The sequence below is a fragment of the Pseudophryne corroboree genome, chromosome 3, assembly GCF_028390025.1.
Source record: "Pseudophryne corroboree isolate aPseCor3 chromosome 3, aPseCor3.hap2, whole genome shotgun sequence".
Classification (NCBI taxonomy): Eukaryota; Metazoa; Chordata; class Amphibia; order Anura; family Myobatrachidae; genus Pseudophryne; species Pseudophryne corroboree.
The window spans coordinates 52381259-52399894 of record NC_086446.1 but is presented as its reverse complement, the minus strand read 5'-3'; the positions used below and the strand labels follow the sequence as shown (position 1 = coordinate 52399894).

Genomic DNA, 18636 nt, shown 5'->3' with positions numbered 1-18636 from the left:
GAGTGTACTTTTTCAGGCAGACAATCAATAAATATAGTACTATAGTACTGGTGGTCAGTGTGGTCAGGTCACTGGTCACAGTGGTCAGTCACACTGGCAGTGGCACTAGTCTCTCTCTGGCAGCAAAAGTGTGCACTGTTTAATATGTTCTCCTGGCTCCTGCTATAACCTATAACTGCTCCCCAGTCTCCCCCACAATTAAGCTGTGTGAGCACAGTCAGATATTAATGACGGACCTGCTGGACACTGTCTGTCAGCAGAATGAGTTTTTTAAAGAAGAAAAAAACACCACACAAGTCACACGAGTCCACGACGAGTGTACTTTTTCAGGCAGACAATCAATAAATATAGTACTATAGTACTGGTGGTCAGTGTGGTCAGGTCACTGGTCACAGTGGTCAGTCACACTGGCAGTGGCACTAGTCTCTCTCTGGCAGCAAAAATGTGCACTGTTTAATATGTACTCCTGGCTCCTGCTATAACCTATAACTGCTCCCCAGTCTCCCCCACAATTAAGCTGTGTGAGCACAGTCAGATATTAATGACGGACCTGCTGGACACTGTCTGTCAGCAGAATGAGTTTTTTAAAGAAGAAAAAAACACCACACAAGTCACACGAGTCCACGACGAGTGTACTTTTTCAGGCAGACAATCAATAAATATAGTACTATAGTACTGGTGGTCAGTGTGGTCAGGTCACTGGTCACAGTGGTCAGTCACACTGGCAGTGGCACTAGTCTCTCTCTGGCAGCAAAAGTGTGCACTGTTTAATATGTACTCCTGGCTCCTGCTATAACCTATAACTGCTCCCCAGTCTCCCCCACAATTAAGCTGTGTGAGCACAGTCAGATATTAATGACGGACCTGCTGGACACTGTCTGTCAGCAGAATGAGTTTTTTAAAGAAGAAAAAAACACCACACAAGTCACACGAGTCCACGACGAGTGTACTTTTTCAGGCAGACAATCAATAAATATAGTACTATAGTACTGGTGGTCAGTGTGGTCAGGTCACTGGTCACAGTGGTCAGTCACACTGGCAGTGGCACTAGTCTCTCTCTGGCAGCAAAAGTGTGCACTGTTTAATATGTACTCCTGGCTCCTGCTATAACCTATAACTGCTCCCCAGTCTCCCCCACAATTAAGCTGTGTGAGCACAGTCAGATATTAATGACGGACCTGCTGGACACTGTCTGTCAGCAGAATGAGTTTTTTAAAGAAGAAAAAAACACCACACAAGTCACACGAGTCCACAACGAGTGTACTTTTTCAGGCAGACAATCAATAAATATAGTACTATAGTACTGGTGGTCAGTGTGGTCAGGTCACTGGTCACAGTGGTCAGTCACACTGGCAGTGGCACTAGTCTCTCTCTGGCAGCAAAAGTGTGCACTGTTTAATATGTACTCCTGGCTCCTGCTATAACCTATAACTGCTCCCCAGTCTCCCCCACAATTAAGCTGTGTGAGCACAGTCAGATATTAATGACGGACCTGCTGGACACTGTCTGTCAGCAGAATGAGTTTTTTAAAGAAGAAAAAAACACCACACAAGTCACACGAGTCCACGACGAGTGTACTTTTTCAGGCAGACAATCAATAAATATAGGCCCTCATTCCGAGTTGATCGGTCGCAAGGCGAATTTAGCAGAGTTACACACGCTAAGCCGCCGCCTACTGGGAGTGAATCTTAGCTTCTTAAAATTGCGACCGATGTATTCGCAATAATGCGATTACTAACTACTTAGCAGTTTCAGAGTAGCTCCAGACTTACTCTGCCTGTGCGATCATTTCAGTGCTTGTCGTTCCTGGTTGACGTCACAAACACACCCAGCGTTCGCCCAGGCACTCCCACCGTTTCTCCGGCCACTCCTGCGTTTTTTCCGGAAACGGTAGCGTTTTCAGCCACACGCCCCTGAAACGCCGTGTTTCCGCCCAGTAACACCCATTTCCTGTCAATCACATTACGTTCGCCGGAGCGAAGAAAAAGCCGTGAGTAAAAATACTTTCTTCATAGTAAAGTTACTTGGCGCAGTCGCAGTGCGAACATTGCGCATGCGTACTAAGCAGATTTTCACTGCGATGCGATGAAAAATACCGAGCGAACAACTCGGAATGAGGGCCATAGTACTATAGTACTGGTGGTCAGTGTGGTCAGGTCACTGGTCACAGTGGTCAGTCACACTGGCAGTGGCACTAGTCTCTCTCTGGCAGCAAAAGTGTGCACTGTTTAATATGTACTCCTGGCTCCTGCTATAACCTATAACTGCTCCCCAGTCTCCCCCACAATTAAGCTGTGTGAGCACAGTCAGATATTAATGACGGACCTGCTGGACACTGTCTGTCAGCAGAAAGAGTTTTTTAAAGAAGAAAAAAACACCACACAAGTCACACGAGTCCACGACGAGTGTACTTTTTCAGGCAGACAATCAATAAATATAGTACTATAGTACTGGTGGTCAGTGTGGTCAGGTCACTGGTCACAGTGGTCAGTCACACTGGCAGTGGCACTAGTCTCTCTCTGGCAGCAAAAGTGTGCACTGTTTAATATGTACTCCTGGCTCCTGCTATAACCTATAACTGCTCCCCAGTCTCCCCCACAATTAAGCTGTGTGAGCACAGTCAGATATTAATGACGGACCTGCTGGACACTGTCTGTCAGCAGAATGAGTTTTTTAAAGAAGAAAAAAACACCACACAAGTCACACGAGTCCACGACGAGTGTACTTTTTCAGGCAGACAATCAATAAATATAGTACTATAGTACTGGTGGTCAGTGTGGTCAGGTCACTGGTCACAGTGGTCAGTCACACTGGCAGTGGCACTAGTCTCTCTCTGGCAGCAAAAGTGTGCACTGTTTAATATGTACTCCTGGCTCCTGCTATAACCTATAACTGCTCCCCAGTCTCCCCCACAATTAAGCTGTGTGAGCACAGTCAGATATTAATGACGGACCTGCTGGACACTGTCTGTCAGCAGAATGAGTTTTTTAAAGAAGAAAAAAACACCACACAAGTCACACGAGTCCACGACGAGTGTACTTTTTCAGGCAGACAATCAATAAATATAGTACTATAGTACTGGTGGTCAGTGTGGTCAGGTCACTGGTCACAGTGGTCAGTCACACTGGCAGTGGCACTAGTCTCTCTCTGGCAGCAAAAGTGTGCACTGTTTAATATGTACTCCTGGCTCCTGCTATAACCTATAACTGCTCCCCAGTCTCCCCCACAATTAAGCTGTGTATCGTTTTTTTCAGGCAGAGAACAAGAACAGAACGGATTATTATTTAAATATTAATAAATTATAAAACTGCACTGGTGGTCAGGTCACTGGTCATCAGTCACTAGTAGTATAATATAATAACTCCTCCTAAGCTCCAGTAAGTATAGTAATGAACGTGTCTCACTCTCACTCTCCTATTTTAATTTCTAAACGGAGAGGACGCCAGCCACGTCCTCTCCCTATCAATCTCAATGCACGTGTGAAAATGGCGGCGACGCGCGGCTCCTTATATAGAATCCGAGTCTCGCGATAGAATCCGAGCCTCGTGAGAATCCGACAGTGTGATGATGACGTTCGTCGCGCTCGGGTTAACCGAGCAAGGCGGGAAGATCCGAGTCGCTCGGCCCCGTGTAAAAAAAACTGAAGTTCGGGCGGGTTCGGATTCAGAGGAACCGAACCCGCTCATCTCTAGTAATTTTCACCTGAAATATTTCTTTGGAGGAGACATGAGAGTAAATATCTCAAATTCACAAGAATAGTACACTATAATATTTGTAAAAATTCCAATTGTGCGCCAATAAATATAATTGTAAATACATTTAAGGCGAAATATATAAACCATATATCGATGTATATGTTTTATATTCTGTACATCGATATACACTGTAATACATTTGTGATTTTCATTAAATTACTACCCCCCCCTCTCCTGGTTATGTTGGGCTTTTTGGGATTGGTTTGGGCTTGTTTTTCACTCATCATTTCCTTGTTTCTCACTTCAGTGTTGGAGACACTGGTCCCGGCTGTCTGTATTTACACCCTGGGTGCACGGAGCCCGCTCTCTGGGGGTGCACGGAGCCCGCTCTCTGGGGGGTGCACGGAGCCCGCTCTCTGGGGGGTGCACGGAGCCCGCTCTCTGGGGGGTGCACGGAGCCCGCTCTCTGGGGGTGCACGGAGCCCTCTCGGGTGCATGGAGCCCGCTCTCTGGGGGGTGCACGGAGCCCGCTCTCTGGGGGGTGCACGGAGCCCGCTCTCTGGGGGTGCACGGAGCCCGCTCTCTGGGGGGTGCACAGAGCCCGCTCTCTGGGGGGTGCACGGAGCCCGCTCTCTGGGGGGTGCACAGAGCCCGCTCTCTGGGGGGTGCACGGAGCCCGCTCTCTGGGGGTGCAGGGATGTGGTGCAGACTGGCTGCGGATTTGCATTGCTATACACAGCCTGACAGACATTTGGAGCCAGGGAGCTGGGCTGCACTAATTGCTCTGCATCAGCTCTGGGGTGTGAGACACAGCAGGGGCCCAGGACATAAATAAGGCCTCAGACAATTTTCACGGTGTTCTGCGCATGCGCATTAGAGAAACCACTAGGAATATGGCTGCTGCGCCTTTTTTCTGGTGATCTGCGCATGCGCACTAGGGTCTGAACCCTCTAGTGTTTAGACTCTCCAGCACTGCCAGCAGAGGGGAGGGGCCCGAACAGGGGAGGCAGCACACAGGCCTCCTGCTCTCATAAAGTGCCCCTGCCCTGAAGCATACATTCACTCTGTATTTCCCTGCACACATGGACAATGATAGATAGTTACTGTGCTCAGCACTGTACTCACATAGCACATAGCTGCTGCAGGCTGGTGTACTGCAACTAGACACAATAAGTATCACTAAACACAGGTATGATAAGACTACGTTATATTTTCTAGCAGCAATATGGAGCAATGATTAGCTTTTTGCCTCATAGCACTGAGGCCATGGGTTCAATACTCAACAAGGTCCTAGCTGTGTGGAGTTTGTATGTCCTCCCCATGTGTGTATGGATTACCTCCGAGTGCTTCAGGTTCATCCTGCACTCCTAATACAGACTGGCAGATTACTGATTACTGACAAAAGATTAACCCTTGTGTATACAGATGAGTTCACGGTCACTTGACCCCTGACTACTCGCAATACGGGTCATTGGGTGCAACCAGTCCGCCCATGGCTGATTCCACTGGGAATGCATTGGTTCATACACACATAAGATCTGATACAAGATTGATACGTTATTACTTACCCAGCTGGGGTCCCTGTGAGTTCTTTAACAGTCGCCTTTGAGTGCCGCCTTCGGTATATTTGATCAAACAGATAATATATAAGCATCAGATCAGTGGGTATGTCTAAACGATGTCATACACAGAAATATCGCATAGCGTTGGGTAGAGATTCCCGGTGTTCGGGATGCCGGCGGTCAGAATCCCAACCACGGCATCCCGATATTCATAATCCCGACAGGGGAAGGTAAGTACACTTGCCATCCCCAAATGTTCCCACAATCCTCCCTCCCTGCAACCTCAACCTAACCTCCCCCTCCCTACAGCCTAACCTTATCCCTACCTTGCTGGTGCATGAACCTAAGCCCGCCTTCTCCGCAACCTAAACCTACCCACCCTGGGCCGCAGCATTACCTTTACCCTCCCCCCACAGCCTAAACCTAAAACACCCCCTTCCCCCCCGTGCGTAGCTTACCTCTCAGTCCCAGTCTTTGCTCATTCGGGATTCGGTGACCCTGACGGGATTCCGATGATGGGTCTTCCTGACCAGATCCCGGCCGTACAGCATGTCTAGCTGTGTGTATGGGCTGTGCATTGGCTGCAGGGACTGGTGACATTCATATGCCCACCCATGTGATGTCTGAACCAATATCTTAGGCCTAAGTCAGACCTGACCGCTTGATAGGTTTTTTTTTGCAGTCCTGTGTTTGCATAGTTGCCACCCACTGGGGGGTGTATTTTAGCTGTGCAAGTGTGCGATCGCACAGAACTTGTGCAGTCTCTGAGTAGCCCAGGACTTACTTAGCCACTGCGATCACTTCAGCCTGTCAGGGACCGGAATTGAAGTCAGGAACCCTCCCTGCAAACGCTTGGGAATGCCTTCGTTTTTCCAACCACTCCAAGAAAACGGTCAGTTGCCACCCACAAATGCCTTCTTCCTGTCAATCTCCTTGCAAATGCGCATGCGAATGGATTCTTCGCACAAACCAATCACTGAGCAGCGATCCACTTTGTACCCGTTTGACGCACCTGCGCATTGCGGTGCATAAGCATGCGCAGTTCTGACCTCTGGGCGGTGCAAAAAATGCTAGCGAGCGATCAGGTCTGATTTAGGCCCATTGAGCAGCCAATTGCTAAGTGCTCGCAGATGCTTACATGAATCAGCCATTTGGCCAGTGCTGCGGCCAGCTAGTGGATATATCTGCTAGTTGTGTACCCAGACTACGTGTGTTATGGCGTATAGGCTAGGTGGATCTTTCACCTTTAAAGGACTGCGTGCAGATGAGATTGGAACCAGGAAGCATTTTTTTACATTTAACTCTAAAGTGACAGCAATTGCCATGTTTATAATGCTGAGTGACAGAGTAGGACTAGCACAAAAATGGGGTCCCTTGCCAGGCGCTGTAAGCTTAAATGTTTTATTCAAAATATGAACTACATTGCCCTGTTTTATTATGCAGAGTTCAGAGCTTCTGTAAGGTGTGTGTGTGTGTGTGTGTGTGTGTGTGTGTGTGTGTGTGTGTGTGTGTGTGTGTGTGTGTGCGTGTGTGCGTGTGTGTGTGTGTGTGTCAACCTCAACAACACTGACATGGTCAACTGTTGACAGGATCCAGGTTTACACCCTCAAACTGCCGACTGTTAGGTTTAGGCTGTAGGGAGGAGGGTTAGGGGAGAAATAGTCACCTGAATTCGAATCCTCAGATGCCCACGCCAGCACTGATCCTCACACAGTGACGTGCGGTGAAGTTAATGGCCGAGGAGACATAGGTGGTTATTCCGAGTTGTTCGCTCGCAAGCAGTTTTTAGCAGCCGTGCAAACGCTATGCCGCCTCCCACTGGGAGTGTATTTTAGCTTAGCAGAAGTGGGAACAAAAGGATCGCAGAGCGGCGGCATCATTTTTTTTGTGCCGTTTTAGAGTAGCTCAATACCTACTCGGCACTCTCGATCACTTCAGACTGTTCAGTTTCTGTTTTGACGTCACAAACATGCCCTGCGTTCGGCCAACCACGCCTGTGTATTTCCTGGCACACCTGCGTTTTTTTCAATACTCCCTGAAAACGGTCAGTTGACACCCAGAAACGCCCACTTCATGTCAATCACTCTGCGGCCAGCAGTGTGACTGAAAAGCTTCGCTAGACCTTTTGTGAAACTACATCGTTCGTTGCAATTGTACAACGCGCATGTGTATTGCGCCGCATGCGCAGAAGTGCAGTTTTTTTGCCTCATCGTTGCACAGCGAACGAATGCAGCTAGCGATCAACTCGGAATGACCACCATAGCTAGATGCATCATTGCTTGGAGAGTGATAATATGGAAAGTGATAAACTACCAGCCAACCAGCTCCTAGCTGTCATTTTTCAAACGGCCTGTGACATGGTAGTTAGGAGCTGATTGGCTGGTGCCTTTTCTCTTTCCAATTTATCACTCTCTATCTGTGGGCCGGAGTTACACACACATATATGAACCTGAAGGTGCATGTTGGCAATATACACAGGTGCAGCAGCTGGGCTCGCTCCAGGCATGTTCCAATAGAGCGGCCGAACAGGGCGCCACACTTTATGGGTGCCACTAGCTCTGGCCGCCATATTGGAGCCTGGAGCCATCCCTACAACAGCAGCAGTGTCCGCCTCCTAGCAGAGACCTACACTGCATCAGTGTATCTTGTGCAGATAATTACACAGACTGGGGCAGATGTATTAACCTGGAGATGTCATACGTAAGTGATAAAGCAGTGATAAGTGCAATGTGATAAACGCACCAGCCAATCAGCTCCTAATTGCTAATGTACACATTGGAGCTGATTGGCTGGTGCATTTATCACCTTGCATTTATCACTTCCTTATGCCTTCTCCAGGTTAATACATCTGCCCCAGTCTGTGCAATTTTCTATTAAACTATATAAATTAATCTCTGTTATAGGAACCCTATGAATATGAAATCAAGCTAAATGCTACCAATTAGTGGAATCCACTATATAATGACGTAAGATGTGGTAAAAATAATGTAACGTTTCAATTATTCCTATAAAAAGTAATTGTGAATTGTCTATTACTCCCCTAATTATGTACAATCCCCTTAATTGATGGATGTAATATTGTTTATTCTCTACAAATGTACTGTGTATTAAGATATTCCTTTCTTACACTCAAAGACACTCCTGAAGAAGTCGCCACAGACGAAACGCATTGGATGAAACATTATATTAATATTGCATTATCATTGTATTAACAAGAAGTAAATGGGTATACAAACCCTTGAGCAATTGACAATTGAAAATTAACTCTTTAATTTTTTACTTGTATTTTAACAATAAAGTAAAGTTTTTATACTTTGGGTGTAATTAATAATTTAGTACTGTTATTATTGTGGTTAGAATTTACCACATCATTTAAAATAACAGCACATAAGGAATTCATTTATATACATACTGTGGGGGTAAGACACCCCTAGGGGAGGGGGTGGAAGGGGGTGACATGTAAAAATCTATAGTTTTCGAGGTCGCTAAGATGAATAGTGACACTCCGATGCCGGTTCAGCATGGGGGGGGTGGGGGGGTGACAAGGGGTAGTGAACTTAAGAAGAGATTTTTTAAATTCCACCCACATAGGGGTTAAAAGGGATGAGATGATTATTGGAAATTCCCCCCTCACACAGGAGCGTCATGGTGCCGGTGATACCAAGTCATGGAGGGGGAGGACACAATGCTCTGTTCCTGGGAAGCTTGATAGTCAGCAACTGCTTATCCGCTGTGTAAAGGGCACCGACAGCTGTCCCTGTGACCAGGGACGGATTGGGAACAAAAAGCGGCCCTGGAAAAACTTGTACTAGTGGCCCCACATGGGCAGCACCAGAGGTGTAAGGTCTAGCCATGGGCCATGGCAGCAGAACCCTCCCCACAAGACTTTCCAGATAGTGGGCATGTCCAGCATCAAGGGGGAAGTTAAAAATACATACAATTAAATATGAGCACATTATATGATACATCTTCAGAATTTAGGAAACTATATAATTCTTTAGAAAGATATATTTTCTTGCTTATTACACCAACCGTATCCCAATCACTATTCACTCAATCTTATATGTCAGCCAAGCAGGCAGACAGAGCATACACTAGATCATCTGCAATCACAGGCTAAGAGGCAAAGTAATTTTCATATATGCAAATTATTTTGCATCTTATTCATTATGTCTATAAAAATGACCACATGTCCTCAAACAAAACAGGCCCCACAGGTGCGTCGGCCCACCGGGAATCTTCCCTGTGAACCCTATGGCCAATCCGCCTCTGCCTGTGACCTTTAGTGATATGCAAAAATCTTTACCTTTTTACCTCAAAGGAGGTGCCCTAAGGTGAGCAAGAAGCTAAGCAAGGAGACCTTGGGCCCTTTGGCATAGAGTCAGTCTGCCATCCTTACATATTTACCATACAGCGGGCGGAGCTTGGCCTGTCATCCCAGCATTTACAGCACTGAGCATGGCAGCATCACAGAGGCGGGACGGGGCAGAGAAGGAAGCGGATTATTCTCCTCAGCACCAGCATTTTTACAGCATCAATCTGGGGAAGCTCAGAGGTGCGGCCTGACAAGGATTTGCATTATTCCTTATGGGGGAGTGTATTTCTGCATAGCAAGGCTGCGATCGCTTGTGCAGCCCCGCTATGCTAAAAACGTTCTGTGTGAAACAAGACTAGCCCTGCAGTTACTTATCCTGTGCGATGGATCCAGTGAAGATGATCCCGGAATTGATGTCAGACATCCGCCCTCCAAACGCCTGGACACGCCTGCATTCGTTGCTCCACTCCCAGAAAATGGTCAGTTGACGCCCCGGAATGCCTTCCGCCTGTCACTCTTTGTGCGATCGTGGCAGCAATCACTTTCATCGTTATTCCTGTCATTGTGCAACGACACGCGTGCGCATTGTGGCCGCGCACATGCTCAGAACTGACCTGTTCGCACCACTGCGACATACAGCAGCATACGAATGGGTCGGAATGACCCCCAACGTCTTGTTATGTTTTGACTCAGTATAATGACCTTGTCCAGAAAGGATATTTGCGATTGCAGAAATTACAATAAGGCCCAGTGTAAAGATCTGAATATTCATAAAGAAAGTTTTGTTATGCTTGGTTTGTATTAAATCACCCAAAAGACACCGTATCTGATAGCTCCCAGTAAGAATATGTTCTGATACTATTTTTAATAATAATATTCATAGGCTACACTGCCTTACAACCATTTTGGGTGGACCATTCGATTTAATCATTGCAACTCTTTAACAAAGATTTTTACTCTATATGGAATATGGATGTTTGTATCCATGAGGGATTTTCTTCCTTTTTCTGGAATGTATTTTTCCTCCGGCCCTTCCTTTTTTATGAAAACTTCTTTAGATTATAAAGTTTTAATGGATTATCTGACCACCCATTTTATTTTATAGTCATACCATATATAAACCCCTGAGGAAGTCATTCTGACGAAACGCGTTGGTTTAAATCAGTTATGGTCTCTTGTTCAGTTCACCATCACACCCTATTGAGCTCACACCTGTGAAGGTGAGGGTGGTTTGATTCCTTCAACTCTTGAAACTGACAAAATTCATTGGCTGTATCTCGATGTATTTTTTACAATGTTCATGTGAACATATTACATTTTATCATGTATCTTTCTAATAAAAGTATTTGGTATCATATATAATTAGGCCATTTGGCCATTGTATGGGGGTGTATTTCTGGTGTGAGGTTATACTTACAGGTGACATCGTATGTAAGAACCCACACCATGGAGGAATATTCATTGTATATATATATATATGAGGATGAAAAATAAAATTCAAGCATCTCTATAAGGCTATACACTGAGTGCAATTGTTTTTTAGTTTGGATAGATAGATAGATAGATAGATAGATAGATAGATAGATAGATAGATAGATAGATCATGTCTTATAGTGAGATGTTTATCTATTACAGTCTAACACCTACTCTCAGGCTTGTGCCCGTGTTTCAAAGGAAAAACTAGGCCAACATTTGTAAATAAACGTAGTTCTATAGTGTAACATTAATTATGAAAAAACAGCTGTATAACTCCCACTGTCACTCACACGCTACTGTACTTTCTGTGAACAGCCTACAGCATAGAGAAATGCGCAGTATTTGTGTAAATATAAATGTTTTATTTTTAACAATAAAAACTGTAAAAACAGCGACTTATGTACAGATAAATAACAACAAACTATTCACAGTAAAGAGAGCAGCCGGGCTATGGGGGTCATTCAGACCCGTTTTTGCACAGCAGCGATCGGGTCTGAACTGCGTGTGCCAGACAGCCAATGGCTGTCTTTAGCTAGATACCGCCTCTGCCTGATTGGCAGGAAGAGGCGGTCGCTGGGTGGGAGGGGGCGGGATGGCAGTGTTAAGCAACCGTTTAGGGGGCGTGGTCCGGGCAACATAGACGTGGCCGGACCACTGGGGGGGCGGGTCACATCACAAGCAGCGATTAGTAGCTCCCGGCCAGCACGCAGGAGCTGCACTAGCTGGGAGCTACTACTGAAGCACAAAAGCATCACTGCTGTGTGACGTGATAGGGCCAGACATGCGGAGCGGACTAGCCCTGTGCTGGGCGTCCCCCCACATATCAGTGTGCCTGATCGTAGATGTGCTAAATTTAGCACAGCTACGATCAACTCTGAATCACCACCTATGTCCCGTATTATTGCACAGTACAACCTCTTATTTTAGGCACAATAGTTGGTACAAGCTCCATCAGAAACTTCTCACACGTTCCGTTTGCTCCTCTAACACAGATATCTCTGGTAATTAATTGCCTTGCATTGCTTGTCCTTCTCTTCCCTCATCATCATCTGATTCCAGGGGCCTGTCCTCTCCTTCATCATTGGTGACTGCAGATACTTCCAAATCTGCTGCTCCTTTATGTACAATGGTAGATTGTGACCTGCATACACAAATACATGGTTTACAGTATAAAAAAGTTATAAAGTACAATAACATCTCTATATTGTAATGGTGACTCCTGGAAATGTATTAGGAGATGTTTTACAGCGTGTTACTCTTCACTATGGGCCTAATTCAAGGTTGATTGCAAAAGCAAAATTTTCCTCTAATGGGCAAAATCATGTGCAGTGCAGGTGGGGCCGATGTAACATGTGCAGAGAGAGTTAGATTTGGGTGGGGTGTGTTCAAACTGAAATTTAAATTGCAGTGTAAATATAAAGCAGCCAGTATTTACCCTGCACAGAAACAAAATAACCCACCCAAATCTAACTCTCACTGCACATGTTACATCTGCCCCCCTGCAGTGCACATGGTTTTGCCCATTAGAGGAAGATTTTGCTTTTGCAATCAACCTTGAATTAGGCCCTATGGGTGTTATTTCTTATGCTTAAATCATATACTTATGTCTGCAGAATTGTATGCAATGCCTTTGCTTCAATAAATAAACATATCAAAAAATTAAAAGTACAGTAAATACATAATTGCACCTATAAGAAAGTAATGTATAAAGCATATTACCTTGCGGTGTGCACGGGCTTATTTATCATGATGTGGCCCTTTGCCTCCAAATAGGCTACAACACTTTCGGTGGTTTGCAATCTCACCAACTCTTCATAATCCAGAGTTCTTCCATTCTGTAAGAAGGAAATCATGCTCCAACGCGCTCTATCGGAAATGTCTTTGATTTCCCTGGTGGACGCCTCTCTCTTACACTTTCTCCTGAGATGTGTGGAGAGTTCGGTATAGGTGTTTCTGCAGAACTCACAGACCAGAGGTGTTCTTTTTATCCTGTGAATAGAAATGAATTTACGGTAGTAGAGATATGACTGCGCTCCGCAAATCATAGCGACACATCTGCCCGGTTACATGTAAAAAAAAAAAAAAAAAAACCCTTAAAAATAGAAATACATATCAAATATTTTAGCAATATAGTAACGCAGAAATTCTGGGAGAAGCAATTCATAAGTTTCCGTGAGGTGATTCAATTTTTACAGATGCTTGAAAACACCTTAATATCTTTCTATGTAATACAATTATTTAGGGGCTCATTTATCAAATGTTCATTTCACTGAGTAATAAATTGCACCAGCCAATCAGCTCCTAACTGCCATGTTACAGACTGTGTTTGAAAAATGACAATTAGGAGCTGATTGGCTGGTGCAATTTATCACTCACAGTGAAATGTATCACTCATTGATAAATGAGCCCATGACTGATATATGTTAAACACTGAGCACATAATAATATGTGCAGGCAATAAGGAGACAGAGGGATATAAATACAATGCAACTTACCTATTTGTCCTGTTATCCATGATAAATACAAATGATAGAATTTCAGGAAACAGAGAATGAAATCAGCAGCTGAGAAGCCAATGTTATGTCATGTTCTATAAGACTGGTAGTATTTATAACAGGTATGTGTAGTCACATGAACCAATCAGAGAGGACTAGGTGTCTAGAATGTGACATACAGTATACTAATGTCACCTCTGAATAATGATTGGGGCTCTGACAGAGCAGACGGAGACAGACCGACAGACATATGAAGAAAGGGAATATAAATGTGGAGAGTTGCTGTAATCCCTCTACATCATTACCTCTATACATAATGTTGGTGACACTGATATGTATTGTAATGGATAATTATAATGAAGCCTCATCGTCTTCATGAACATAACATTCCTGGAGGTGCTAAGCTCTATTATTAACTGTAAGTGTCTCTATTATTATGTATAATGGTAATGAGTTAGAAGTGTGAGTGTAATTATCCTTATCACTATGACCTTTCTTCTTGTGTCTCTCAGACTGTCTACACCTGTTCTGTTAGATTTATGGCCTGCTATACCCCTGTTCTGTTAGATTTATGGCCTGCTATACCCGTAGCCGGAATATTAGGGACAGATTAGTGAAAACTGATATTACAGGTGGAGATTCCAAGCACTATTATGTGAATACTAGAACAGGGTGCATGAAATGTTCATGTACCACCTGTAGTTATTTATTACCAGGTGATAAGTTTTATCACCCTCATTCAGGAAAACAATATACCATCAGACATGGTTTAACCTGCTTAACAAAATATGTGGTATATCAAATTATATGCCCTTGCGGCCTCTCTTACATAGGGAAGACCAAGCGGACATTCCATGAAAGAATGGCAGGCCATAGGTCATCCATTAAGGCAGTACTGACAACAAACAATAGTGACCAACCTGTAGCGCGTCATTTTACGCAATTTAGACACCGACTAGTGTCATTGAAGTATCATATCATTGATCACATCCCGGAATCCATCAGGGAGCGGCAACAGATCATCAAAACTGCTCAGACGAGAGTCTGAATGGATTTATAGACTTAACACTTTAACTCCTAAAGGACTTAATGAACAACTAGGACTTAATTATTTTTTATAGCAATATATATGTATATGTTTACAATAACGGTTTATCCCTCTGTAAAGATAACTGGGATGTGATCAGCGCTGTCTTATGCACAGTTAGGCCAGCAGCAGTAGCGGCTCTTGCCACGGGCAAGCAGGCTTTTTGCCCAGGGCGCCGTTGTCCCAAGGGCGCCGCCACCGCCGTGGCAAGGGCCGCTACTAGCACCGTGCGGTGTGCCTGATGTCATTGCGCACTGCACGGCATTGTGGGAACGGCCGTAGACGCTAGAGGTCATAATTGACCTCTAGTATTTGTGCGGTGCTATGGGAGAGGCGTCATGACGCCTCTCCCATTGATCCGAGGAGCAGCGCCGGCAGCCGGAGATGGACGGCAGCAGCAGTTGGGAAGCAGGAGCGGGGCTGGTGAGTATTTTTTTAGTTTTTTGGTAACCAGCGCTACTAGGGGTACAACTCTACAGGGAGCACAGCTACTGGGGGTACAGTTACAGGGGGCACAACTACTAAGGGCACAGCTACAGGGGGCACAGTACTGGGGGCAAAACTACTGGGGCACAGCTACTGAGGGCACAGCTACAGGGGCAAAACTACTGGAGGCACAGGTACAGAGGGCACAACTATGGGGGCAAAACTACAGGGGGCACAACTATTGGGGGCACAACTACTGAAGGCGCCAAAGGAAACTTTCGCCTTGGGTGCCACAAGGTCTAGAACCGGCCCTGGCCAGCAGCTATTGATATGTAGTATTGTTTATGTGCTTTAAATTCATGATATTTTAATTGATATACAGCAGTGCAAACTTTATCCTATATGGTATTGTTAGTATGTTCTTTATGTGTGTATTGTATAGCCGCGGTGATGCGGGTGTAACCAGGTGACGGTGGAACGCAAGAACCGGTAATGAGCACATACAGAGATATCTGGTATTGATGATGTCACCCCGGCGCTGGAAAAGGGGGATCATGGGTCCAAGCCGGCGTCTGTTCAATCAGCCTGATGTCAGAGTCATGATTTACTATCCAGAAGTGCGGCACAGAGACAAGGTTGTATGAAGCTAACATGGAGGTAGATGGCAGTGCAGGCACCCAGCTCAGTATAAGACATTATATCTATCTATCTATCTATCTATCTATCTATCTATCTATCTATCTATCTATCTATCTCTGTCTATATATCAGCTTGCACATATATACCCCTCTTTCTCATGCCACCCACCCCTCAGTAAGAAAGCTCTGTACTGAATAAAATTACAATGAGGAAAGTTTATGACATCATAGAGGGGTCTCTGTGAGGTAAGAAATGTGCCGTAGAAGAGAACACACAGCAGCCCCTCCCCCAGTCACAGCCTATTGCTCCTGCAGACGCAGTCATTCAGGTGGCCATCCACTACTCAGACTTGTCTGAACTGCAGATCGCATCAGATTTCTCTTGAACTCTCCCGGGAGCGTCTCGGGAATCGGATCGGACCCTGGCTTTAATTTTCACTACATTCACTTCAGATATATCTGATGCACACATGCTACATGCGATTGGTCATATGCTGCTGCTGCCGCATTCTGTGGTGGGCGGGAGTGGCCAGGGAGATGCCAGTCATGTGACGCTACAGATGAATCTGATCAGATACATCTGAAGTAAAGAAAACACTCCGATGTGCACCTGATTTCTTCAGATTCAGATAAATAGTTGGGGCAGCAACAAAGATCTGTAGCTCAGACATGTCTGACACAGGACTGTGCATCAGATCGGAAGAGCCGGCCGATGTGACACTTTTCTTCAGATTTGACGGTCAGATGCGTCGAAATCTGAAGAAAAGTGGCCAAATCGGACTAGTGGACGGGGCCTTTATACATAAGACACAGACACCTTCTCCTACACAAAACTTAATCCTATTTAGCTTAGCATATACAATCACTGCTGCTTAGTTGTAACCAGTCTGTGATTTATAGGCAAAGTATCTGTTTCTGCATAAAATATATAATTCTTATTTCTCTACTGTAATTAATGTGTGTATGTATATATGTGTGTGTGTGTGTGTGTGTGTGTGTGTGTGTGTGTGTGTGTGTGTGTGTGTGTGTGTGCGCGCGCCCATGGCAATCAGGGGCCTTGGTGCCTACTAGCAGTGTCTGTATTTGTAAGATATATTTTCCTTATTTCTCTGCCCCCCCCCCCACTTGTTTTATATATTAATAGATTTAGATATAAATATAATATTAATAATGGATCAACAAGAAGTTTCTGTTTTTTTTATTATTTTTATGAGGGTGAATATAAGTTGGACTAGTGAGATGTTTATCTATTACAGTCTGACACCAACTCTCAGGTGGGGCTGAGTTACAATGGAGAACTAGGCTGACATATGATTCCATATTGGTTGTAATGACACCTTAACTATGAAACACAGATATATAACTTCTACTGACCTTCACAGGTTACTGTAGTCTATGTGGATCACCTACAGCAAGACCTGGCCAACCTGCGGCTCTATGGCAGGTTACAGCATTGCAATCAGAAAATACTAAAACTGTGGCAGGGCATGCTGGGATATGTCATTGATAAATACAAATTATAAACTGAATTTATGGAATTTCAGGAAACAGAATGAAATCAGCAGCTGAGAAGCCAATGTTATGTCATGCTACTATAAGACTGGAGGTATTTATGGTGTAAGGCCGTATACCTATAACAGGTATGTGTAGTCACATGAACCAATCAGAGTGGACTACAGAGGTGTCTAGAATGTGACATGAACTATTGTCACCTCTGAACAATGATTGGGGCTCTGACACAGCAGACGGAGACAGTCCGACAGACATATGAAGAAAGGGAATATAAATGTAAATGTGGACAATTGCAGTAATCCCTCTACCTCAGAGGTGTCAAACTCACAGTCGCATGCGGCACCCTCCATTTCCTTTTACGGCCCACGGGCAGCGGTCATTTTGCAGCCCGACCGCCTTCCCGGGCAGCGGCGCCGGTATCTCAAATTAGGCACCAGATCAGGAGCCAATCAGAGCTCACAGACCGGCAGCCAATCAGAAGCTGCCGGTCTGTGAGCTCTCATTGGCTCACGAACGCCTGATTTAAGATACCCGCGCCACCAACAGAGACTGAACTGAGGAGCAGGAGAGTTGTGCGCTGCACTCTCCTGCACTCACACACAGCCAGGCAGGACATCCCCAGCAGCAGAAGTGGTGAACACATTGTGGGCATATGTATATCTGGCATAGTGTGGGCATATGTATATCTGGCACATTGGGGGCATATGTATATCTGGCACAGTGTGGGCATATGTATATCTGGCATAGTGTGGGCATATGTATATCTGGCACATTGGGGGCATATGTATATCTGGCACAGTGTGGGCATATGTATATCTGGCACAGTGTGGGCATATGTATATCTGGCACAGTGTGGGCATATGTAAATCTGGCATAGTGTGGGCATATGTATATCTGGCACAGTGTGGGCATATGTATATCTGGCACAGTGTGGGCATATGTATATCTGGCACAGTGTGGGCATATGTATATCTGGCACAGTGTGGGCATATGTATATCTGGCACAGTGTGGGCATATGTAAATCTGGCATAGTGTGGGCATATGTATATCTGGCACAGTGTGGGCATATGTAAATCTGGCATAGTGTGGGCATATGTATATCTGGCACAGTGTGGGCATATGTATATCTGGCACAGTGTGGGAATATGTATATCTGGCACAGTGTGGGCATATGTATATCTGGCATAGTGTGGGTATATGTATATCTGGCACAGTGTGGGCATATGTAAATCTGGCATAGTGTGGGCATATGTATATCTGGCATAGTGTGGGCATATGTATATCTGGCATAGTGTGGGCATATGTAAATCTGGCATAGTGTGGGCATATGTATATCTGGCACAGTGTGGGCATATGTATATCTGGCATAGTGTGGGCATATGTATATCTGGCATAGTGTGGGCATATGTATATCTGGCATAGTGTGGGC

The 18636-nt window shown here is 45.1% G+C and overlaps 1 protein-coding gene across 1 annotated transcript in view; it reads right to left on the bottom strand.

The window, feature by feature from the left end:
• LOC135057150 (uncharacterized) overlaps positions 1 to 13563 on the bottom strand; it is a 55684-nt gene extending 42121 nt beyond the window's left edge. Inside the window, exons 1-3 of the mRNA XM_063963048.1 lie at positions 13544 to 13563; positions 12768 to 13037; positions 12067 to 12189 (exon numbers count right to left, since the gene is read on the bottom strand). Of these exons, the coding sequence (XP_063819118.1) occupies positions 12067 to 12189; positions 12768 to 13037; positions 13544 to 13563 (413 nt within the window). The remainder of the gene's footprint in view (positions 1 to 12066; positions 12190 to 12767; positions 13038 to 13543) is intronic.
• Between the last annotated feature and the right edge of the window lie 5073 nt (positions 13564 to 18636).